We start from the raw sequence: 26,297 nt of genomic DNA on the forward strand, positions 1-26,297 counted from the left end.
GTATGGTCGGTCAGCACACCCCATCCCAATTTACATTGCTACTGTTTTCTAGCTTTTGAGACCGGAGATTGCTACTGTTGCTTGAAAATAGCTCCATAACTGTCCGCACAATGCTATGCAATGGTCACGAGAGAAAGTGTGACAGAATTCTTCTCAGTTTGTTAATTTAGTGGTTTTTATGTAGCTGTGTTACAGTTATTGCTAGACAAAGATCATTTCTATGCTTTTCTTATTGTAATTTGATCCATGGATTTCCAGTCTGTAGGGAATCTGACTGCCACGGGGGAGACTTTGATTCATTTAATGGATTTGGTTTATTTTATTTCACTTTTCTGCCACTTTTGGCTAATCACGAAGATATAATGTAATGAAATTGATGAAGGGACACTCACAAGGAACACCCCTGCCCAGGCTGGAGTTTGAACCTGGGACCCCTGGCATCGTAATGCATTGTGATAACCACTCTGCCTTGGGACTTGGATTCAATTTGAAGAACTAAAAGCAACTAGAGCATAGTGCTGACCAAATGGCTGAGATTTCTGTATGTGGGTATGGTGCAATGTGCATGGGAATTTTTACCTTATATTAATCATTATCGATTTGTTTGGTCTGGTAAAAGTTCTATGTATAGTCTGGCACATCATTGGAAATAAGCACTTTGTGTTTGAGAGCTGTGGTGATGAGTACAAGCTGTGTGTGTGATGTGTAAGAACTAGGATATTGACCATGCTTTAAGGGAAACAATTAATTTTATTTTCTCTTCAGGTACGAATGTTGGAAGAGCACCTGGCGAAACTGAAGGATGAAGTGAACTCAAAGGATATTGAGCTGAAGGCTGTGAAGGAGGAGTTTGAGGGATACAAGATCCGTGCTCAGAGTGTACTGAGACAGCAGAGAGCGAAGCAGAACTCTCCAACGAAGCCAACGGAAGACTTGCAGGAGCAGAAATGGCAGCTGGAGCAGATGGTGGAAACTCTGCAACGCAAATTAGAAGAATCTGGGTAAGAGAAACTTGTGTTAATACTAAGGCGATGCAAAGGTAATGCTATTTGTTACTATATCGCGTTTGTTAGAACCTGTCCCGTTTCCCGTGCTAGGGAGCGCTCGACAGTTTCGGTGCCAATGAGAAACGAGGAAAAAATCGTCTGCTGGACAGCGAGGAGCGAATGGAAGCCAGAAGAGAGGCGCTTACGTAGACGCTGTTGCCACGTTGCGTATTTTAATTGGCTGCCTGGCTTTGACTTTCTCTAGCACCGAGAAAAGCCAACCATCAGCTAGCGCGGGAACCAGGACAGGTTGTAACAAACGCGGTATACTTGATGCAACTTCGGTGCTCTTTTCCCTCCTTCTGTGTCAATTTTAATTGTACCTTCTCTTATATCTGGTAGCCTTGGTTTTGTAAGCAAACGTTTTTACTTACCAGGGTGGCTACTCACCATGAAATCCTCCATTTCCAGGAATTTTGCGTGAATTGTTGGCTCCAGGAATTATGCATGCATTCTGGGTAAATTTTTCACCACAGACGTGAAAAATTGCAACTTTTATCAATTCATATCTCATTGGATTTACATATATTTATAAATGCCCTGAAGCAAATTTTTCAGTTCACCTTTTATTTTTATCGAGGAAGGAAAAAAAGCTGCTTGGAAAATAAGACAGAATTCAATCCATTTACTTTGTTAGTATCCTTTGCAGAACAATCTATCTGACAGATGGACAGGTTATTGTAAGATATGATATCTTGAAGTTGATTAGGTAAATTTGAATTTGAAATTCTAATGCAATTTTCAATTTTTTGTAGATTAGTATATCGTGTAAAATTTGTGACTTGTGTTTGTAGATGTATTTTGAGTCTGAATATGTGAAATGACACATGTAAACTCCACACTTTCAGTTAAATATTTTAAATATATACAGGGTGTTACCAAAGTTCGTTTTCAATGCTTAGGAGGCGATTCTACAAGTAAAAATAAACACAAAAGTTCATGTGACGAAATGCCGAAAACGGCACCCATTCGGAGTTACTGAAGTGGGAACAAGTGTGAAAATTATGTTTACAAGGAAATAGTGGCACAACGTCCAACCATATGACCGCGGTGAAGGACGTTGCACAAAGAAATGCGGCATGCTCGATTCAAAAAAGCACATGGCAGATGTGTGAAGTTGATGCCCAAGGGATTCCCCAAAGGAAGCAAATCGATCTGTTGAAGTCATGGGAGTAGGGAAGAGTTTAGCGAGATGTGTTATCCACGGAAAGTGTTATGTGGAGACTGACAACTAAGAAGAAAGCGAATATCCGTAGTGGACATCACCATTACGCAGAAAAACAAAGATGGTGGTGGTGCTGCGCTAGGTTGCATATGTGTCGACATGTTCACTGTGTGCAGAGTGGAGGTGCCGAGGGAACCACATCACAGACGATGTTGAAACTGTCTGCCAATAACTGCCACGCGGAGATGACAACACCGAATCAACGATTATCTAGTGCGAGCAAACAACCGTCGCTGTGGCAACATTAATGTGTGCAACGAGATCCTCGGCTGACACGACAAGTGTTTTGTATACGAGGCGTTTCACCTCTTCCCACAGAAAGAAGTCCAGGGGAGTGATGTCTGGCGATCTTGTTGGCTAAGGGCGTTCCACAAAGAAATGTGGCATGCTCTATTCAAAAAAGCACATGGCAGATATGTGAAGTTGCTGTGTTAAATGCTGTCAGGGATCGTCCTGACACCATTATGTGCGCTATAGCCAGTGCCCACAACACCTCCCATGTTAATGTGTGGGACATCCTATCCGAAAGGGTATGTACCCTTTCAAACTCCAAAAGGTACAAGATCTTTTACATCAGGACTTTCACCCACGTGTGGTGTTTTGCCAATGGTTTTTGGAAACTATCCCGAATTTTGTGAACAGGGTGTTGTGGACCGATGAAGCGGTGTTCACCAAAACGGGCATGTTCAATAGGAAAAACATTTACATTTGGGATTTTGGAAATCCACATGGAATTCTTGTGGCACACCATCAGCACACGTTTGCGGTTAATGTGTGGTGTGGGATAGTGCAAGACCATTTGATTGGGCCATACATTTTCCCTGTTTGCCTGTCTGGTGGTACATATCATGCATTTCTTCGTAATGTTTTGCCTGAACTGTTGGAGGACGTGCCCTTGGCACTGAGGCAAGGACTATGGTTCCAACATGCACCACCACATTTCGACCAAAATATGCGTCACTTCCTCAATAGCTTGTTCCACAATCAGTGTATTGGTAGGGGTGGGCCTGTGCCGTGGCCAGCAAGTTCGGCGGACATCACTCCCGTTGACTTCTTTCTATGGGGAGAGATAAAATGCCTCGTATACGAAACACCTGTCGTGTCTGCCGAGGATCTCGTTGCACACATTAATGTCGCCACAGCGACGATAGCAGACACCGCTAGGTTGTTTGCTCGCACTAGACAATCGTTGATTCGGCATTGTCATCTCTGCGTGGAAGTTAATGGCAGACAATTTGAACATCGTCTGAGATGTGGTTCCCTCGGCACCTCCACTCTGCACACAGTGAACATGTCAACACATATGCAACCTAGCGCAGCACCACCACCATCTTTGTTTTTCTGCGTAATGGTGATGTCCACTACGGATATTTGCTTTCTTCTTAGTTGTCAGTCTCCACATATCACTTTCCGTGAATAACACATCTCGCTAAACTATTCCCTACCCTCATGACTTCAACAGACCCATTCCCTTCCTTTGGGAAATCCTTTGTGCATCAAGTTCACACATCTGCCATGTGCTTTTTTGAATAGAGCATGCCGCATTTCTTTGTGCAAAGCCCTTTGCCGCGGTTATATGGTTGGACGTTGTGCCGCTATTTCCTTGTAAACATTATTTTCCCACTTTTTCCCCACTTCAATAACTCTGAATGGGTGCCATTTTCAGCATTTCGTCACAAGAACTTTTTTTTTTGTGTATTTTTTCACTTGTAGAATCACCTCCTAAGCATTGGAAACGAACTTTAGTAACACCCTGTATATATACCATTTAATTGATTTGATTTAGAATTTTTAAATACATTGGAATGACACAGATCATGTTTATTGTTAATATATTTGTGTGGTGGGGGGGGGGGAGTGGTGAAAGGCAGTAATACACAAGGTTGAAATAGAGATAACACCTGCTTGTACCCTTGAATTTTTGGAAAGTTCACCTTGAAAACTGGGAATTATACTTGAATTTTATCATGGTCCTAGAGTGGCCACCCTGGTTACAATTCAATTTATCAATATAATTTCCCATATCTAACTCACAATGATGAGATTTCTCGGAGTTATTAGGTAAACAAGTATATTTCATCAGCCCTTGTTTAGGTGAAACTTAACTTAGAAGTTGAATGGTATCCGTTGATAGCTATATTTTTTTTTTTTTAAAAAAAATATAATATATCATGTGTTTCACACAATTCCCAGCCATCTTTGCTGAATTCTCTGACAAAGATGATGAAGCTGATCACAGCACCTGTCACTTTTGATCTTTTCACTGTGTAGAATCCATTCCAACAATGATCGGGTTTCAGGATATTCATGGACATCCTAGACTGACTCCCTTGGTCGCACATTCACTCCCATTCTTGAAAGCCAGCACCCAATGTAAGACAGCTGTTTGTATAGGAGCATCATTTCCACACACTGCCCATAAAATATTAACAATCTCTGATGTTGTCAACACCATCTTTCCACAGAAACCACGTTGTTCACCATTGTCCATGATATTCATGTTCCGTGATGACACAATAACACGAGAGCACCTCACTTGTCCTCATTACACCCGACACTACTGGGCAATACTGCCTGTCCCATGGCACAAACTGACAGAACTCTTCACTTCCACTTAGCAATTGACAAAGGTGACTAGTAGGGTTGAGCCGATACCACTTTGAATTGATACCGATACCGATACTTGAAAATTAATATTGATGTGTAAATATTCTTCTCCAATTATATGCATGCATTTACCAAGGAATTTGCTTTAGAATATTCAAGAATTACATCAGAATATTAAAGTATAAGCTATATAATTACAAAATACAGTTTTTCGTGCAATATTGGTGCAGAATGAAAAGTAAGTTCAAGTTTTACATAATTTTCAGGATAATTGGACTGCATGAATGCGGACCCCGTGAAAGACCAATATGCCGGAAAAGTATTGGCTGGTATCGCTAGATGAATACATCAGCATTGTAATCGGCTAAGCCCTAGTCACTAGTTATGTGAACCACACTTGGTTTTTCCCTAATGCGAAATGTGTTCTATTCACATGGCCGGTCTCATTGTTTTCTGACTGAGCCAACAGGGTGTCTACCAGTCAGAAAAGTCGTGAAAGTAACGAAAAAATGAAGAAATCAACAAGTAGGTAAAGAAGTCAATTAAAAGTCCATGAAGTATACTTGTGGTTAAGAATTTTTTACCTATTACAATGATTGATTTAGTATATTTACTTCACTTTCTTGCCCCTTTTGGCTAATCGTGAAGATGAAGATGAATAGTAGTAAGATAAGATGGATGAAGGGATAATCACAAATATATAGGGATGACAACACGAGGCCCACGCAAGCTTATACTGGCTGTGAGTCTCTCGCTAGTCTTGCCAAATGCAGTCGAGCATACATTAACAGATAATGCAAGTCTAATTCTCTTGTTAAATACAGCTTCTGTTTTCATCTTAACTGGCCTTTTGCTAGGGGTTTTCATTAAATATATATTCATTTTCTTAATTGCTAATGTCCAACTTTACCTAAATAAAGGTTCTGAAAGAGGAAAGATAGGTCATGAAAAAGTCAAGAATTTTGGATGTTATTTTGGTAGAGACACGAACAATTGTAAGAAACAATTTCAAATTATTTCAGTGTTCAAGTTTTAGTATTGGTTTAAAGAAGTATCATTTCAAATTTTGTATGAATAAATATAAAATCTGATCAGTGGATATTGAATATTGCAGGACTAAACTTCAGGCACTGACTTTGGAGCAGACATTACTAACGGACGAGAGAGATCGATTCCAGCAACAATGTAATGAATTGACTGTTGTGAAGGAGAGACTCCTGAAGCACAACGAAGATTTAATATCGCAACTGCAGTCTGCAGAAAGGAGCCATCAAGACAGTCTCCAGCAGCATAACAATCAGTTGAGCATGCTCAAGCGAAATTACCAGGTAAGGTTATTTGTTAGAGACAGGGCAGATTAATCAGTGCCCTGTTGTTATTGGCCAGTACAGGCATATCAATGTATTGGTAAAAGTTACCTATAATTTGACCGATGCAATATATGTGTAAATAGAGGATGTGTGGGTAGTGGATTTATTTATTTATTTAAATATTTGCCATTTTCAACCTAAAAGAAACAATATTAAAACAGTAGACTAGTGTTAAAATTAAAAGCAAAAGGAAAACAGTTCCTAGATAAATAGAGACCATTTTTCACAATAGCATTACTTATGTACAATATTTTGTAAGTTGTGATAAAAGATGAATATGAGCTGAAGCACGTATATCTTTTTGGTAACCTATGGAATAAGAAACATTGTACGAGTGAGAGTCTAGGAAAGTGTGGAAAGTTCCCTTGCTTCCTGTTTAATGTCCAGACACTCTGAGGGAGTGGGTTGCTACAACTCAAGTTTCTATTTATGACCTTAATAGACATTTCATATCTGGAATGCATCTAGCATATATCTCTTGGATAGGTGTCTCAAGAGCAGGTATTTTACATCGAAGGATTGAGAGGAAAAAGCTGAGAACTGCTGATCTAGGAGGTATGAGAATGGACAGCCATGTTCCAAATTGGTGAACAGTGTTATAGAATTAGGGGACACAAATGTTTTGAAGTAAATGGAAAGTGCTTTCAGGTTATTGTGGAACCACAAGCAAAAAACCTGTGCAGGTCTGTGACTCCTGTGCACCATACTCTCGCATGGAGGGAAGGGGCAGAGTGGAGAATGCTTCCTTATGGGTTGAGCTGAACGGAAGAGGGGAAAGGTACTCGGAGACTTTTCGCCGAAGGTTCTTTTCCTTGTGGTCGCTCTATAATAATTTCTGTGAATCTGTACAGTAGGCCTAAGATATGCACTAACATATGCATTGCCTTTTTTGTGACAGTTGAGATGTGATTTTCAAAAGTTAGTTTTGAATTTATAAGATCACCAAGACCTTGGTGTTCTGCTTCTTTTGTTAGAAGGAGGTCATTAAGGAAAGGAAGTCAGCTGCAGACTGAACTCTCAGATGTAAGTAAAACATGATGAAAATAGAAGTAAGCATTGGACCTGCAAGGTTGTCAGACCAAGAGTGAAGACAGTTAGCTTGAAAAAGTGTGCTTCTCTCGCCAGGCTTGTCGAAGTGTATGAGTGGCAGTGTGTGTGTGTGTGTGTGTGTTGTGTTTTGGATGTAATTGGAAGAGCAAATGGGGTGTGGAAATAGAATTTGGTTGGGGCTGGGATGTGAGTTGGAAAGTTACGGAGTGGTCTTATAGGCCAGGGGTGTACTGAGGTGTTGGTGGATTGGGGTAAAGAGCAGATGAGCAATCGTTGAAGGAGATATGGAGGATGGAGTGGTTTTGGGTGGAAGAGGGATGGCTGTTGATCCTGAAGTTGAGGGCTGTGCTTGTTTCCTCCAGGTAAAAGCCACCACATATGTTGCAGATGAGGTTTTAAGTGTGGCAGGTTCCTTTTGAATTGAGGGTGAATTTGCCTTTGACCGTGTGAATTTTTAAAGTACGAGGGCTGTTCAATAAAGAGTGATCATTATTTTCTTTTTGACGACATTCCTATTCATCCTCATAATTTGATGGTATTTCTCAAAATAGTCCCTATTGTATGCAGTGCACTTGTTCCATTTTTGCCAGTCTTCAAATACATGCTGAAAGTAATTTTTTGATTGGTCCTTCAGAATCTCCTCTGCAGCTTTCATTGCTGCTTCTGATGGAAAATGCATCCCGTGAAGTCGTTTGTTCAAACTGGGGGTAAAAAAACCTCATGGAGCTAGATCTGCACTATAGGAAGGATGAGGAACATACTTCACATTGTTTTTCACGAGATATTTAGTTGTTTTTCACGAGATATTTAGAAACACTATTTACGATGTGGAACCATGCATTATCGTGGAACTCACTGTGCACTAACAAGTCTCATGTAGGGTGTGTGTGTGTGTGTGTGAGTGGTTTTGTTGGGGAGGAGATGCTATGGAGACTGGGTAGAAGGATATCCATAGTTGACCAAATCTTGTTGTAGTTCTGTCAGTAGGCAGTGTTGAGGTGTTGCCCTCTGAGGGCCTTGGTGAATGGGATTACGTACTTTCTTGGTGCAAAACGGAGAACTGGAGAAGTAGGTACTGCATGTGGTTGGTGGGTTTGAAGTGGACAGATGTTTTCAAGTGACCTTCACTTGTCCACATCTAATAATTACAATAATATTTAACTGTTGTTTTTTTTCTCCCAATAGAATCAGATGAGTGAACTGCAGGAGCAGCATAAGAGTGAGATTCTGGTGTTGAAGCAGGAACTCCAGGAAGTGAAGTTGGTGCATCCTGTCCCCAAGAAGGAAGAGGAGCCAGAGATTCCAAAAAGTAAAATAAGTGCAGAGAAGTCAGCACCAGTGGGAGCATCTTCCTGGTCATTCATTCCTGTCAAATCACCTTCGGATGAAAAGTTGGAAATTTCTCTTTTGGAAAGGGAGGATGGAGAGGTAAGGATTACTTGTGCCTGGTTGGATCAGTAAGGACCTTAATTTTTCATGAATGTGATAATATCACAAAATGTTGATTGTTGCAAAATGGTGTTTATGTATATGTAGTGACAGGTTCTAAACACTATTTTCATGCATTCGAAATTGCAAAATAATGTGAACATGTCATAAAATGCAAATTGTGGTCTTTTCCCTCACATTTTGTACTTAAAAACAAATACCACAAAGTTCAGGGATATTTGTTTTTTAAGCAAAATAATGTACCATATTTATGCACATATAACATGTACATTTTCCAAAATTGTATCCCAGAAAAATACTATTGTGCCTTTAGCAAAAATCACAGGCTAATGAAAACCTGGACGTGATGTTAAGAAAGGTGTACACATGATCAAAAACACAAATAATCTCAACAACAATTTATATGGAAATCTTTATTTATCATGTCAACACAGTCAAACTTAAATCCCATCTTCCTCAGCCACCAATCTCAACAAACAAGAACTTACCAACACTGCAAGAGCTCAACATCTTCCGGCAGACACAGTGAGTAGTGCCACCAGAACTTCAACTGTGTCCCCTTCGATGATTCCGAGATGGAATCGAATGCTCGGGCAAAGTCTAAAATGTTTTGTGTTGTTTTTAACAAGTATGTTGCCAGTGCATGGCGTAAGATTATTTTTACTGTCATATCTAATATTTTAATCAGGGTTGAACCAATACTCTTACCGATTCTCACCGATACTGATTCTTGAAAATTGTAACAATTAAAAGTAGTTCAAAAGATAGATTAATATTAGTGGGAGAGCATTTCTCTCCAATTATAAACATCAATTTACTAGAGTTTTAGTTTAATATATTCAAAAATTACACCAGAATTAAAAAATCACAAAATTAAGTTTTTTTCCCCCACATTATATTCGTACAGAATGAATGGAAACTTCTAATTTTGCACAACTTCCAGAATAATGGCTTTTTTGCAGATCCCGCGAGTGGCCAAAATCCTAGAAAAGTATCCAACGTATACATCGACATCGGATCAGCCCTAATTTTGATTATATCATGTGTGAATGTCAGAATAGTCATAAGGGAAGAAAACAGATATACAGTATGCACGAAAATATATAGTACTGAAACTCGGTCCCTCTTCACGACCAGTTCTGCATGAGTGGAAATGATACTCAACTATGAAATGAATACTTTTTCCTTCGTCAAGGGACCAATTTCTAACACCAACTGCACAACACAACTTCCTTTTCACTACTGAGAACACATGGTGCTGGACAAACGCACATCCGCATTCGAGATGCACGAGTTTCAGTACTGTATATTTAGGCGCATACCATATTATGGTTTCAGTGGAATACTTAGATATTAACATTGAAATTGTTACCGTGCCCAATTTTACTAGTAGTATCGGTATTGGTGGGAATATTTGCACGTGTATCGGAATCCATCTACACTTAACTTTAAGCATAAAAACAAGCTTAATTATTACATTTTATTGGCTATGTACCTATATTGAACTTTCGTTTTAAAGGGCTCTGAAAGTGTTGAGTCGGCATCTCCCTACCCAAATGCCAGTCAGGGAAGGAAGGACTTCGTACCTCTAGACCAGTTACTCGCATCGCCATCTGTGCCTGAGGAAACAAGTAAGTTAGCTTTATTTCTTGAACAGTGTGTTTGCTGCCTCTGGCTGACCATGTAGAGAATGTTTTAGGTTCAGTCCAGGTCCAATCTTTCATTAATTTAATCTAATCACGTTTTAATCTAATCACCATTAGCTTAAACTGTCCAAAGTTATTTGTTTATGTAAATTTTATTTCTATGTAGGTTATTTTATATCACTTTTCTACCTTTTTTTGTTAATAATGAGGATGAGGATTGATGATGAATACATGAAAATGGGCCACAGAAAATAATACATCCATGCTTTGACAGGGTTCGAACCTAGGACCTTTGTCTTCAGAACACATGACTCAATACATTCAAAGCAAGTACTTTATCTATGGAACTGATTATTATCCATTTTGGGGTCATTGCTACTATACATGTAGTGACCTCGTGCTTCACTGCTTGGCACCAGTTTATATTTTGCCGAGCACCATGAGGTTTGCTGCTGTATGGTGCACTGTCTGAAACATTTGTGATTTACTTGTTGCAGTTGGTATCCAAATATGGCATATTTCTCCATTATCATTTTAGGACTAGTCTGGATTGACAGACAGATACTTTTCTGTTACAAGGTGTTGTATTTGATGTGTCCTGTCCAATGAAGGGATGAGTTTTCTTACTGTTATTTAAATGTTGGATCCTTTCATCTATCTTTTGAGTGGACATTTTTGAGCAGTCGAATGTAACTTCCAATAGACATTTTTGTGGGATTTCTACAGTACTGGGGAAATTGGCTATTGCTATATACAGAGTGTCCGAAAAGTCACGCAACCCGGTGCTTACGACCGTATAACGGAATAGCGAAACGGAATGAGAAGAAATGCTTTCTGCCAAGAGAATGCCCTGAATATTGGGAGAATTTAGAGAGACAAACGTATGTAAGAACATGCATGTTTTAATAACAAATAAACAAAGTGTTGCCAAAGGCGGAATTTTTTTTGTTTTTTTTGCAAATCGTGTGTATTGATGCACAGAACTCACCGAGGTAAAACATTTCACAATACCAACGAACAATTTGGATGGCCATCTATTGAATTTGACAGAAAAAGAACTTTGACGAAGTTCCAAAAATCGATGTTTTCACAATATTACGAGGGACACTGGCAACACTGTTGCTGTCACATGTCACTAACAGATGTGTTTCACCTCAAGCTAACACACTAACAAGGTAACGACAAAGGAGAAAGTTGGTTATTCCCAAACATATGCAATAAATTACATACACCTTGCAACCCTGAAATATGGGTACAGAAGAACATGTATCAATTGTTATGTTTTCTGTGCCTTAGGTGGTTGCTGTTTGCCGCAAATGGCATTTCAGATTGTGTGTACTTATGCTGACGTTGTGTGTGTGTGTGTTTTCAAAATGCCATATTCTACACAGGAAAGAGTGTTTATTGTTGAAGAATATATCCGAACATCGTCATATTCTGGTGTAAGAGAAGCATTTAGTGCCAAGTTTCCGACTACTCCCTTTTCAGATAAGTCGTCAATTTTTCGTCTTGTGCAAAGGTTTCGCCAAACTGGGTCAGTACATGACAGGCAACGTTCAGGGCACCCTTCTGTGTTAGGAACTGATTTTCTGCAGCATGTTGAACAAAGAATGGTGACGTCGCCACAAAAGTCTGTTCGGAAGCTCGCCTCAGAATTGGACTTACACAAGTCAACTGCTCACAAGGCTATACAGAAATTGAAATTTTACCCGTATAGTTCGTGTTGTTCATGAATTGAAAGTGGTGGATGTCCCGGCACGGTTGCGTTACTGTCATTGGTTTCAATCATTCGTTCGACAAAATGGTGTCAATGTACTGAATAAAGTTTTTTTTTTAGCGACGAAGCCTGGATTCAATTGGATGGGTATGTCAACAGCCAAAATTCCAGGCATTGGGCGACAGAAAACCCACATCAGTTGCACTCTCCGAAAATCGGTGTATGGTGTGGAATATCGCGACGTCGTATTGTGGGACCGTTATTCTTTGAGACAACAGTGGATACCGCTGTGTACAGGTATCTCATAATGCAATTCGTTGCTCTCCTAGAAGAAGACGAACGTGATGCTTGGCTACAACAAGATGGAGCAACTTGCCATACATCTAATGAATCTCTTCGTATGTGGAGAGAATATTTTGGTGATCGTCTAACATCCAAGGATTTATGGCCCAGTCGCTTGCCCAATTTAACATCTGCACATTTTTTCTGTGGGGTTACTTAAAGGGGATAGTATACCAAACGAGATCCAGAACATTGGAGGAGCTGAAACGAAACATTACACAGGAAATTGATAATATCGGTGCTGCAATCCTCAGGAAGGCATCTGAGAACATGATCAAGTGAACAAACTTATGTATCCAAGAAAATGGTGGATACTTCGAACATTTGCTCTAATTTGTAGGGATACCCACATTTCAGGGTTGCAAGATGTATGCAATTTATTACATATGTTCGAGAATAACCAACTTTCTCCTTTGTCGTTGAAAGTGCCTTAGTGTGTTAGCCTGAGGTGAAACACGTCTGTTAGTGACACGTGACAGCAACAGTGTTGCCAGTGTCCCTCGTAATATTGTGAAGACATCGATTTTTTTAACAGCCCATTTACTTCCTTGTGCAATGTTTTTGAAACTTCGTCAGAGTTCTTTTTCTGTCAAATTAATAGATGGCCATCCAAATTGTCCGTTGGTATTGTGAAATGTTGCAATAATTTACCTCGGTGAGTTCTGTGCATCAATACACACGATTTGCAAAAAAAAATTTCCCGCCTTTGGCAACACTTTGCTTATGTGTTATTAAAACATGCATGTTCTTACATATGTTTGTCTCTCTAAATTTTCCCAATATACAGGGCATTCTCTTGGCAGAAAGCATTTCCTCTCATTCCGTTTCGCTATTCCATTATACGGTCGTAAGCAGGGTTGCATCACTTTTCGGACACTCTGTATATGTTTTGTAACAGCCAGCTCAGTGTCCAAGCAACTTTTGATCTAACCAAGGTTACAGTTTTAAGTCCCAGCCTGGGCATGTGTATTCTTTGCGAGTGTTCCTTCATCAATTTTATCTAATCATCATATTCATTCCCATTGTTACAATTAGCCAAAAAGTGGCAGAAATTTGATGTAAAATAACAAAAATACAAAATATAACTACACATTTCGTTACGTTAAGAATTTAAAAAAAATATTTAAAACAAAAAATAGTGGTGTCTTTTATAATTTCACTTTCCGTAAGAGCATTACACGTACACCGACGACTTGGTTCCACAATTTCTATTGTGAGTGGGTTCATCATGCTGCAACATGGTGTACTTTGATAGACAAAAATATCAATTCCTACAATAAATTCTTTGTCCTTTGTGAAAACAACAAATGGTACTGAGGAGTCTTGATGTTGGGAGCCGACCTCTGTGGTGGAGTGGTTAGCACAGCATGGTACGACAATAGGGATCCTGGGTTCGAATCCCTGCCTAGGCATTGGTGTTCTTTGTGAGTGTTCCCCTCATAATTTTCATCACTCATCCTCATCTTCGCATTGAGCGAAATTGGCAGAAAAGTGTAGTAAAATGAACCAAATCAACCAATCAATTTATGTTGATTTTGGCTCAAACTCATCATACCCACAGAAAGCTAGCCTCTAAAGAGCTGGTGATAGTGCAGCATGCTACAATGCCAGGAGTCCCGGATTCGAATCCCAGCCTGGTCTTGGGCAGACAATCGGTCGTTATTCATTGGATGGTTGATCTGTTGGAATTTTTCAGGTCTTGTCCCTGCATTAAATGGGTCTAGGGTTCACACAGCCTCAAATAAATGGGTACCTGTGGCAACGCTAAGGTGGTAAAAACAGCTGGAGGATGGTGCTGATTACATCACCTCCAAAACTAATTGTTATGTAGAATGTGTGGGACCCTACCTCCATGTCCCCTTTATGTGCTTCACGTACAATAATACAAAAATACAATAGTGCACAGTATGTTGACATGTATGTACTTCAGGTTCATGCAAAATAAATGTTTCTGGTATGGAAGTCTTTGAAACAGGTGCAACTCAATGTCTGGGTCACAAAAACTTTGTTTGTTAGTTATGATTTTTATTACTCATGAACTACACCGTATGAGAAAAGGTAACTTTTCTTATGTCTGACTGGTACTCTCATTCTTCTTCTTCTTCTTCTTCGTATTCATCTTCTTCTCCTTCTTGTTTGTCTTCTTCCGCTTCTTTTTCATCTTCTTCATTTTCATCTGGCGTTTCTCAGACTCCCTCTCCAGAATCAAACCATCATTCTCTGTTATAGTGAAACCACAAGCAAAAAAACTTGCGCAGACCCGCGACTTTTGTGCACCGTACTCCATCATGGAAGGGAGGGGCAGAGTGGAGCATGCTTTCTTATGGCTTGAGCTGAACGGAGGTAGGGAAAGCTGCACGGAGACTTCTTGTTGAAGGTTCTTTTCCTTGTGGTCGGTCTATACCTGCATTCACCATGGTAACCCAATAACCCACCATACACAGTATGCAAGTTCGGCTGAGGCATGACCCAGCCATCTGCACACTGCAGATGGTGTATATACAGCATGTTCCAAAATGATTATTCAGGTTTCAAGTAGTTGGTATATTGCAACAGACGAAGGTGATTGTTTATATCACACATGTACGATAAGAATGGCTGTGGAAGTTTGCTATCCTGAGCACTTATAATTTATTTCCCATCAGTCACAACAGTGTAAGTGTATTACAAGATGGCGACTGCCGAGTAGAAGGCCTTTTGTGTAATCGAATTTGCAAGGTGTGGTTCTGCTGTTTGAGTTCAGCGATCTTTTCGATGGTGATTTGGAAGTGATCCTCCATCTGATAACAACAATTGTCAATGGTTAAATAAACAATGACAAACAACTGGATGTGTCTGCAAAGGGAAGAGTTCCAGACATCCAAGTGTGTGTAATGAAAGTGTCGAGAAGCATTGTATTACCAGATGGACATGTGCCATGTCACGAAAGGTGTTTACATTGAGCATTTAAAGGTACACTAAGTAAACTTGTTGAGTTGTTGTTTACTCCCATATAATCTTTGTCCTTGTACCTCATATATAAGGGAAATTAAACGACTATGAAACCCCGATAATCATTTGGGACACACTGTATATATATATATGCCATACACAGTTATTAAGGTTAAGGAGTTAATGGATCAGTACGATGTGCTAATGTAATGCACCTTGCACTCATTCAGAATCACACTTTCCCTTTTACCTATAATGGGTAGAAAGTATCTCTTGTGCATACTGAGTTGTTGGTTATTGGACAGATTAAAAAGAAATATTTTGTTTGTCAATATCTGTTACTTGGAATTTAGCAACTAATGTATTCTACTTAACCTTTAAACTGCTGTTGTCACATATATGTGTCACGCAAAGTAAGGCTCTTGTCGCCGTTGTCACATATATGTGACAAGACAAATTAGGTAAAATTCCCACGCTATTTGCACCATGATACTTTTATATTGTGGTGGAAACACTAACAGGCTTTTTGGGAAAAGCTTTCATCAAGGTTGGAGCACTTTTTCCCCCTTTCAACACACCCAGGTCAAGTGTTCGAGTCCTTGTTAACCTTGTTTTTCAAGCTGTGCATGCATGCAGACTTCAGCATATTGGCTCATATTACATTTTGAGTGCCAGCTAGAAACATGAAACAACTTTAATTTATTATGAAAGGTTCTTACTATGAAAAGAAAGCTAAAGTTTGCATCCTTTCCCATAGGAGTGGGGAAAGATGGGGCGAAGTCCAGATTTTTATTATTTTTTCATGGAATTTTGGGGGGCACGGCCCACCTCAGTCCGTCTTTTTCACTTTGGCATTCTGAATTGTACACAGTTGCATGCCCTGGTGTCTTAGCTTGAAAACAAAACTTACCCGAAGCAGATTGGTCCAATAGTCTACAAGTTATAATGATTTTCCGGAATAAGTGTACAAATTTAAAATTCACGCGGAAAAGTCTCGGCGAAACAGGGCAGTTTATAGGTTAAAATAGCTGAATGTAAAAATTCATACCAACTTTTGTCTTCACCAGGTATAGTGAGTGATGCATCCCATGCAGAGATAGATAGACTGAATAGCCGCCTTAGTATTTCTGAATGTCGTATTCGGCATTTGTCTAGTCTCCTTAGTGAAGCTGAATCTGATGTAGCAAGGCTGTCACAGTTGAATGAAGTATTAAAAGAAGAAATCCGACGCCAGCAACGTAATGAGGAACGAGAAGAGCATGCAAAGAATTTAGAGTATTTGAAGAATGTGGTGCTTAAGGTAAGTTCCTAACATCTTTACTATTGAAACAAAAAGTACATAATTGCAAGTTATTCTTAAATGAAATATTCACATAACTACAGTTTGTAAATTATTAAATAAAAACACAGGTTTTATTTACGTGTTGTTTAAAAGACTCCTTTTTAAAACCGACGTTTCGAAGCTGTTGTCAGGTTCTTCTTTAGGGTATCCAGTGTCACATCAAAAAGGTAAAAAAAACAGTCGTTAAATGGATAAAATATCACATCATTGAAGACTGCCTCATGGTCATCAGCTGTCTTGTGTTAGCAACGCACGTCACTACCCACCTCCTGCTACACTGGGCTTGGTCTACAGACACATATGTATTTCTTCCTGTTGTTAAATCACCTTCCTTCCCCCTTTCTTACATCATCGGGCATCGATGTTATGGTTAAAGCTTGTGAGGAAAGTTGGACATTTTATCAGTGATTGATGATGTGTTTCTTTATTAGATCAATCAAATTGCAAAATTACCAATGGTTTTATTTTGTGTATTTGCACATTTTAGAGTTAGTTACTTTATTTTGATTGATTGATTTGCTGTTTTAAGTCCACTTTATGCACAGTAAGGCTAATCGGGACTGGACCTACAGTTTAAAGTGGAATCTGAACCACTATGTGCCTCCACCGGGCATCGATCCCAGGACACCTTGATTACAAGGCAACGACGCTACCACTGCACCATAGGGGAGGCCTTGACTTTATTTTAGTATGATATATGTATATGAATATATTGATCTGTCTTTTACAGTAAAGATTGCATTAATTTTTTGATGATTACAAAATGAGAAATTAAATTGTTTGTTACATATTTCTGTGAGTGAATAATATCTGCTTTACTTATTAACATGCAACAAAAGAAAATATGAGATTTCTGCCATCGTATCCTTTCGGCGCACTGCCAGAAACGTATTGCATCACTTCTTGTAAAAACATCAATGTTGATTGAATATGCAGTAAAATGTCATTGAGCTTGTCTGACTGATTTGACTTCTGCACACACACACACACATAACGTGTGCTTGCAAGATTGAAGCTGCCATATTACGGATTGATTGACTGCAGTGCCACTGTAAATCTGATGCATACTACAAAATTGCTGTGTCAATTTTGTGAGTCTGTTCCATTCCATCCATAATCATGGCTGTGTAATCTGAAATGTAGGACTTTCAAAACTTTTGAGTTTCATAGTGAACACCCTGTATATTGTGTAGAAACATCTAAGATTTGTTTTCCTTTTTCAGTTCCTTACTTTGCAAGGAGGAGACGAGAAGTCTAGATTGGTTCCCGTATTAAATACCATCCTGAAACTGAGTCCTGAGGAGACCAATCAACTCGCCATGATGGCAAGAGGTAAGTTGTGACATAAAGAGAGTGTGTTGTGTGTTGTGACATTATGAGAGTTTCCTTGCGTAAAGATTTTGTAGGCATATACAGGTCTTCTTTGTAAAGAAATCATCATCAGATGGTGTTTCCTCTACCATTTTCGTTTTCCAGATAAATTGGCATTCAAGTGAAGTTTCAATCTTTCAATTCCACATTTCCCCCACTTCTTTCTCCTTTTTTTTTCCTCACCCTTTTCAAAATTTGCTCTTTCCATCTTTTCTGTAACCTTTCTCTATTACTCTTCCTTTCTATATGCAAAATGAATCATTTCTTTTAAAAAGAACAAATATATTTTACTGAAGAATCAAATGTTTGATGTTTTGCACCAAATGGTGGAAAAAGAGTCAAGATAAATTTATTTTATTGGTCTGGTTATTGAGAATGGGATCACAAGTTATAAACAGCATAGGGCTTTGATATGGCCCCATTCGTGGCCATGTAGTGGCACTTCATAGAAGTGATTGTACGTTTAAATGCCATTCAAGCATATTGAACAAAGCAAAGTTCAGAATATTTCACAATTCTTGGTGTAATTTGGAGTATGCCTGTGTCATGAACCAAAGAAGAAATGTGGTGGCTTTGGATTTTATTTTCCACTAAGATGATATAGGAATTTAGTGGGATGCCAGATCATGAATCGGAAGCACTCATCTTCGTGACCGAGAATGATACCATAATGGAGGTAAGGTCTGTGGATCTAAGTTACCTGAAAAATGTCAATGGTTTAGAACTAATTCATTACAGTGTTGCAAGAATTGGTGTTATTTAGATGCTCTGAATTGTATTTAATTGGAACTTCAACGGAAATTTTACCTAACCTGAATTTAACCCCGCATATTTGTCAATTGAATTCGTTATTTGGTGCATATACCAATTTGTAACTTAGGTATGTGACTGATTTGAGAATTGTTTTGTAAAGTTGCTGGCCAGAACTGGTTGCATTTGATTTGGGTTTCCATAATACTCATAATTATGACTAGAAAGAACAATTACATTAAAAGTGGAATTAACTAAGATGTAGACAGAATTGAAAAGAAGAACCTGCTTCTACAGGTGACATACATACAGGGACAACAGCATCCAAGTTGTGTAACACTCAACGGGGCTAATAGCACAGGTTTCGAAGTTGTATGGTGAAGCTGGAGATGAATTGAGCTCCACATCCCCCACCACCTACTCTTGCTCCATGGTGCCACAGTTCTTTGAGAGCCAAGGTCTGCCGTGTCTCACTTATTACACACAAGTCAACCAACCCCCCTGTCTTTCACCTTATGACTTCAGCATGGAATGCTTTCATTGTTAAGTTAGATTTGTTAAGTTTTAAGTATCTTAGCATAAAGACAATGCAATATTTTGAAGCTTATCCAGAAACATATTAAGGCACTTATTTTTGTAAATAAAAATGCAAAATTTTGATACAAAAACAGAGTCAATTTCAGATTCAAAAGCTGTAATTAATATAAAATTGCGGTGTTATAGTGGTGAAAAATCAGATCAAAAGCAGTATATAAAATGACATTTTTTGTTTTAGAATTGTGAATATAATCCTAAATGTGATTTAAAAGCTGCACTTATTACACAAAATAAACACATTCATTCTAATAGCACATTTATGTAGTTACCAGAGTATTAAGTTTATTCCTGTATAATGGGTCCATTTTTGCTTCTCAAAACTTACAGAAGAATTAATCAATTTTCCGTGAATTGCAAGACACACAGGATAATTCAAACTTCAGAAAGTGTCACATCGGTAAATAAACTAAAAAAAATTGCATTTATACGAATCTATTTCACATTATACAGTTCATTCCGCATCATTTCGTGACAAAAGGGTAGGAAATGCACTTCACATCTTTCAGAAACATGAAAAATGTACTCCCTCTGTCCCATAATTATAGTCCGATATGCCAAAATGGTAGTACAGGAATGACAGACGAAGAGGCAGATGGAAAGCACAATTCGTACTGATCCTTGAGTAATAAAGTTGTATGACTCATTCCCATGTTTCATGTTCTTCTTCTGTATACACCAATGTCACAGTTTGGATATCAGGCAATTATTATGAGACAACAACCAAAGGTGTACCGGACAATAATTATGGGACAGAGGGAGTATATTTCAGCATGTTATTTCACATTTCATGTTTTTGTCAAAAACTAAATATGCATACCTCTACATGTTATTTATGTTAAGAGAACTAAACCCAACAACGAAGGCATTTAGCCTAACGATCCAAGCATTTCGGGTGACATCAGAAAGTGAAGGAAAGGGAGGTTGGCTGACTCGTGTGTAATACGTGACCCAGGTCTGCAAAACAGCTTTTTGTTGGGTAACATGGGTTCAGTGCATCAAGTTCCATCACCACTTGCTTTCAAGACTGCAGTCTGCTACTTCTTATTCTTTTCAAGTAGGTCCCTAATTGTGCTCATGATGCTGGAACAGCACTCAAATTTTGGAACTCCTACTGGGATCAACCCCAGGAATGCTTGCACCAAAGCTGAGAACGCTCGAAGGAACACTAAGTGGTTAGCTGAAAAGTTATGGCCAAGCATACAAAAATCCAGCTATTAGCAGTTGAGCCTCATCAGTTTTTTACCCCTGTTTTCTGCACGGGGGGATTAATAGGAAGAAGAAAGACCCCCACAAACCTAGGGTCAGTTTGCCATTTCTTTGGTGATATATTGGAGCCTGGACTTGGCCAGTGAAATTCTAAAAAAAATTCAGCAAACGGTAGAATTTGTTGGCAACAGTGCATACTTGTTCTCCAATTGTATGGCAGAATGCTCAACAGTCATCCTGGTTGGTGTTCCATAACCCACCCATTTCTCCTCTGACATTTTTATGTCATGAGCAGGATAAATTCTGCATGGATTGCAATAATGAGGATAGATGTACAGTTACCTTGGTGGCTGATATGGCCCCTTTGTTCTTATCTTTGGCATGGACATAAGTTACAAGGTTTTATTGAGCTCTTCATTACCTATCTGGAACTCAGATCAACGATGGCTATTAACTCTTTCCGAAGGAGCCTGTAGTTCTTTTTTTCTGTTTTTGTAATCATCGTTATTATTTAACATTTTTATCTGAAATCTACAACACATCTTCTTTCCACATGTATTTAATATGTTGCATTTTATATAAATTTACTCACAGCTCATCATTCATTCACAATAGAATTTTATACGTAACAGTAACAGTCAACAATTAAAATTAACGACTGCATTAATTTCATCATAACAAGTGATCATCTCTGCTGTTAACCTTTTAACTTATTTAGTAAGCTGTTTTAATTACCCTGGTTTGCAATATAATGGGAATTATTTATTGTTAATTCTCTAATTGTGTCTGTGTTAGAGATGAGGTCTAACAAGGAAAGCAATTTACTAATACTATTTCTATGAAATAGAAATAGTTAACTAAAAGTTAACAGGTAATAATGTGTAGGGCAGCTGAAAGTGTAGTATGTGATTCAGAATGGACTGGTTTAAGCGATGACATCATTAGCAGCCGGTGTCACAGATGTATATTTCCAAACAAAACTTTCATCTGGCTTGCTCCTATCCTTTTGCATTTTGAAGATGTATTGGAAAATAATATATTTTGTTACAGTGACAGCATTTATCAAGTGAAATAGTGAGGTGTATCACACATCAGCACAAAGATTAGCTTCTGGTGGATACATAGATGTTTTACTAATTAAGAATGTAAGAAAATCGGGCATTTTTTTAGGAAAAGCATGAGAAATTGATAGCCTTGGAACATTGGTGGTTTTAGCCCATATTAAAAAAAAAAATATGAAGATATCTTATGTGGTGAAAACTGATCGTAGAAGGTTATAGCTTGTTAATGTGACAGCAGTTAGGATAAAAAATATTGATTTCTGTCTCTCATATATCAGTGTAAAAACTATATCGATGTTCCTGTGGTAAATTGCTGACATGTTTCTTGAAAAACTATCTGATTTTCTTTTGCTATTTCTTCACTAACCCCTTATCCGTGATTAGTGAGTAACATGTCTGGATATTTTCCAGAATCTAGTCCTTACATTAATGTATGATACACATCATCTTTCTGTTTGCTGACTGCTGTTGCTGTAAAGAAAGTCACACCTTCGTGATCATTTTGCAATGCTGAAGCATAGGGGCTTCGCTGTGTGAAAGTTTGTTTGGAAACATACATTGGCTCTGGTGACGTCACACTTAGCCAGTCCATAACTTACTCTCTAACCTTTCTGGATGGATGATGTAAGAACCATATCATGCAATCTATTGACATTTACCAGACCTACAATTTTAGCTAACAAGTAGGAAGGTCGGAATTCTTTCCAGGGATAAATATATCTCGTGTCACTGATTTGAAAATTTACAATTTCGTTTTTTCCTTAGGAGGTGCTGTTGATGGCCAGGCCAATGCTAAAGGTTGGGGCAGTTACCTCCATCTATGGTCTAGCGTTCAGTGAAACACCAAAGGACTAAGTCTGTAATGAGTTTCAACAAGAGCACATGGAGTGCAATTGCGCGAGTGTGTTCCTGAAGGTAGCATAATGCCAATTGCACAAAGTGCAATTCTCTATACGTGGCATGACATACGTACATAAATGGCACTAGTATGTTCAAAGAATATATTTTTTTATGGCTTGCAGGGTTCTTTGGTGTTAATATATATCATGCTTTTATTTTGAGGGCTTGTAGAGTTTCAAGAACTTTTTTGTCCTTATGTTTTCTTGGAGTGTGTGAGGTAAAATAGAAGCAGAAGCTTCAGTTTGAAGAGTATTATTTAAATAATTAATATTGATTGAAAGAGGATGCATTCCTGCTATTTGAAGTCATCCTTTTCTAGTACATACATGTACACTTCTGAGTTGTAACAACTTCATTTAGTTTGAATACGGTCATTACACCCCAGAAATGTATGTGACTGTACATGGAATTTGCGGTTAGTTGCACATATTGAAAGCCTTATCAGAAAAGGCAAAATGTAAAAACAGAACAAGTGATTAATTTTACTTGTATTATGTTCATGTTTTATCATAGTTTTGATAAAAGTGAAAATGGAATTAAGAAGCGCTAAGTTTTTTAAGCTGAAAAAAATTATGAGAAAGGTACAAATACATCTAATTCAGATGCTCTTTCTTGTCTGTAATTTACTCATGTAATTAACTATAAAATAGGTAAAGAAAAAAACATTAAAAATGTGTGACAAAGTGTCACATTGTTGTTCTGAAACATCTGTGTACATCTGAAGCACACTATGTACTGATGTGAACATGTAAAAAACAAAAACAAACAAACAAAAAAAAACAGCTAAAGTTGTAAAAATGAATTTGGCTGCAGTGATACAGTATATGATAAGAGTGAAGCTATTTGGTGATATTCTGTATATTTTTTCATAAACATTGGCAATATAAAAATTAGGGATGGAACAGATTTATCGGTACTCTGTCGGTATTGGTTGATATAGGTATATCGGTTTATCAGTAAAATTACCGATAATTTTACCAATCCAACATATCTATAAATATCTTATAATTTAGTGCAATATTCTGTAATTTTTATGGCTATAGACATAGAAAAATTCATTCCATACTTTTTAAAAATATCTAAATGTGCAGCATCTTTTGCATTGCACTCATCTGGTAGCATACATTTATTAATAGGTCAATGAAGCATTTAAGTTCTTCAGAATTTTATATTGGATCGATAGAATAGCAGTTATCGGTATCGCTATATTTTATATCATCAGTTTATCGGTATAGGCCAGAATTTCATATCGGTCCATCCCTAATAGAAAGGAAACAATTTCAGAGAATTGGAAGGACGCTATTTTATTTTTTGTTGCAATTTCTATATCATGTTATATCTTATTGATCAGTTTTAAAAGATAATAAAAGATAAATATACATGGATACAAGACATACATGTACATATACACACACAGACTTCTGTTTCTATGGTGTAAGTATAATTTTAAAACTGCACTATCTTTCATTCTATTGAAACACTCATCTTTTTGTAAGTATTGAATTTACAGTCCTTCATAAATCTAACCAATTTGTTATGAATTTATATATATTATTATAGTTAACGCATTGCATTCAGTAACAGTCGAACCAAAGACAATATCATGAACTGATTTTTAAAAGTAAATTGCAGGTGCTTCATTAATTTATGTTCCTGGCTGTGATATTTTATCAATTTGTAACTGCAAGAAATGTTCGTGATTGAATAGTTATGAATTTTGCTTTATGGCCATTTATACAGGTGACATAATGTTTCCTTCAATAAATTGTGTTACAATATGTTGGTGTTTTTCTTTTCAAAACTGAAAACGACTAAAATAATAATAATAATAAGGGAATTTATATCTTTTTTTCCTTACAATTAATAAAGTTAGTGTACCAAAATGAGTAGTTATTGTATTATTAACTTTTACACACCTCGTTCAAGAAAAGGGTTTAAAAGTTATGAGAAAATTTTATTCATAAAGCTTATGGTGTGTGACCTCTCACATAAAACCAAGGTTGCTAAAGATACAAGAACCCGTATATTCTAGTGGATTCTATTGGCTTCTGTAACAGTGCCGGAACATTTTTCTTGCACAATTCAAATTCTGTCCAAGTTATACGAGGGTCACTATTTATATTTTGAGCCTAACAATGAAAAAACAGGAATTTGGCATTGAAAACTGCTTTATTGTTTTTCGAAGTATTCTCCTTTATGGCCAATACACTTTTGCATTCGTTCGAACCATTTGTCAAAGCAGTTTTTCCAATCTTCTTGAGACACCTCCATAATATGGTTTTTGAACGCATCAACGGCGTCTTCCGCCGACAGAAATCGTTGTCCACGCAATTTATTCTTGACATTCGGGAACAAGAAGAAGTCATTGGGTGCCAAATCAGGACTGTACGGCGGATGACTCATCAATTCGATTTTTTGACTGTTCATAAAGTCGGTTGTTAGACTAGATGTGTGACAGCTGGCATTGTCTTGATGAAGAATGATCCGACGGCGTTTGTTTGTTTTCCGTATTTGACCGAAGACCTCTGGCAAACAAATTGTTGTGTACCATTCAGAGTTGACCGTTCTACGTTCCTCTAAAGGCACAGTTGCCACATGACCAGTTTTCCCGAAAAAACAGGCGACCATTTGTTTCGAAGTGCTTCGAGCGTGAACAACTTTCGTTGGATTGGGTTCATCTTGAAACACCCATACAGTCGACTGCTGTTTACATTCCGGCTCATATGCATATATCCATGATTCGTCACCTGTTACAATCTTATATACGTCTTTTGAAGCACCATGATTGTATTTATTGAGCATTTGTTTGCACCAATTGATGCGAGCGTCTTTTTGAGTTTTTGTCAAATTGTGTGGGATCCAACGAGAACATACCTTTCTCACAGCTAAATGATCATGTAATATTTTATATATGCTGGTGAAACTAATGCCTATGGTTGCCTCAATCTCACAGTATGTCACATGACGATCTTGCAGTATAGGTTTTGCACAGCATCAATGTTTTCTTGAACAACAACTGATTTTGGACGACCTTCGCGAATCTCGTCGGTGAGCGAATGGCGGCCACGATTAAATTCGTTATACCAGCGTTTCACAGTGGCAAAGGATGGAGCTTCCTCGCCAAATGTGGAAGTAAGTTGATCAATGCACTCTTGTCTTGATAATCCACGTCGAAAATCGTAAAAAATCATCGCACGAAAATGTTCACGAGTTCCGTGCAAACGTCAAATCGCGCCTAACTTCAATCAGTGTTGCCAAGTCTCAAAATATAAATAGTGAGCCTCGTAAGCGCAAAAATAATATCTCACACATTGTTTCATTTCAGTACTGAATTAGTGAGTAATCAATGTAAAATATGCATTAGATCGAAAAAAGAATGAGTGGAAAATACAGGATCCAGGTTATATTTTCATATTCTATCATTTAATCCAAAGAATAAATGGTTTCACAGTTTACAGAATTTGAAAAATTATAATTTTGGATGGGGTCACACAATTTAAACTTTGTGAGTAGTTAACTTCTAAAGTCCTTTCTTGAATGACATTTGCAAAAGTTAATAATAAAAGTTAATAACAAAATACAATAAGTGTGCATTTCAGTATAGTAACTATGAAATGTAAAAGAATTAATGGAAAAGAGTTGTGCTGGATATTCACTCGGCTTGTGGATCGAATAGCATGAAAATAA

General features: G+C 37.9%; 1 protein-coding gene across 1 annotated transcript in view; it reads left to right on the plus strand.

Annotated features, from left to right (window-relative positions):
* The window catches only part of LOC145993939 (uncharacterized), a 102,346-nt gene extending 77,957 nt beyond the window's left edge, over positions 1–24,389 (plus strand). The window contains exons 13-19 of the mRNA XM_083129902.1: positions 766–1,001; positions 5,993–6,206; positions 8,484–8,726; positions 10,267–10,378; positions 16,451–16,683; positions 17,949–18,057; positions 22,476–24,389. Of these exons, the coding sequence (XP_082986028.1) occupies positions 766–1,001; positions 5,993–6,206; positions 8,484–8,726; positions 10,267–10,378; positions 16,451–16,683; positions 17,949–18,057; positions 22,476–22,549 (1,221 nt within the window). The 3' untranslated portion in view covers positions 22,550–24,389. The remainder of the gene's footprint in view (positions 1–765; positions 1,002–5,992; positions 6,207–8,483; positions 8,727–10,266; positions 10,379–16,450; positions 16,684–17,948; positions 18,058–22,475) is intronic.
* Positions 24,390–26,297: the final 1,908 nt, after the last annotated feature.

Source organism: Lepisma saccharinum, chromosome 10 (assembly GCF_977018435.1).
Source record: "Lepisma saccharinum chromosome 10, izLepSacc3.1, whole genome shotgun sequence".
NCBI lineage: Eukaryota > Metazoa > Arthropoda > Insecta > Zygentoma > Lepismatidae > Lepisma > Lepisma saccharinum.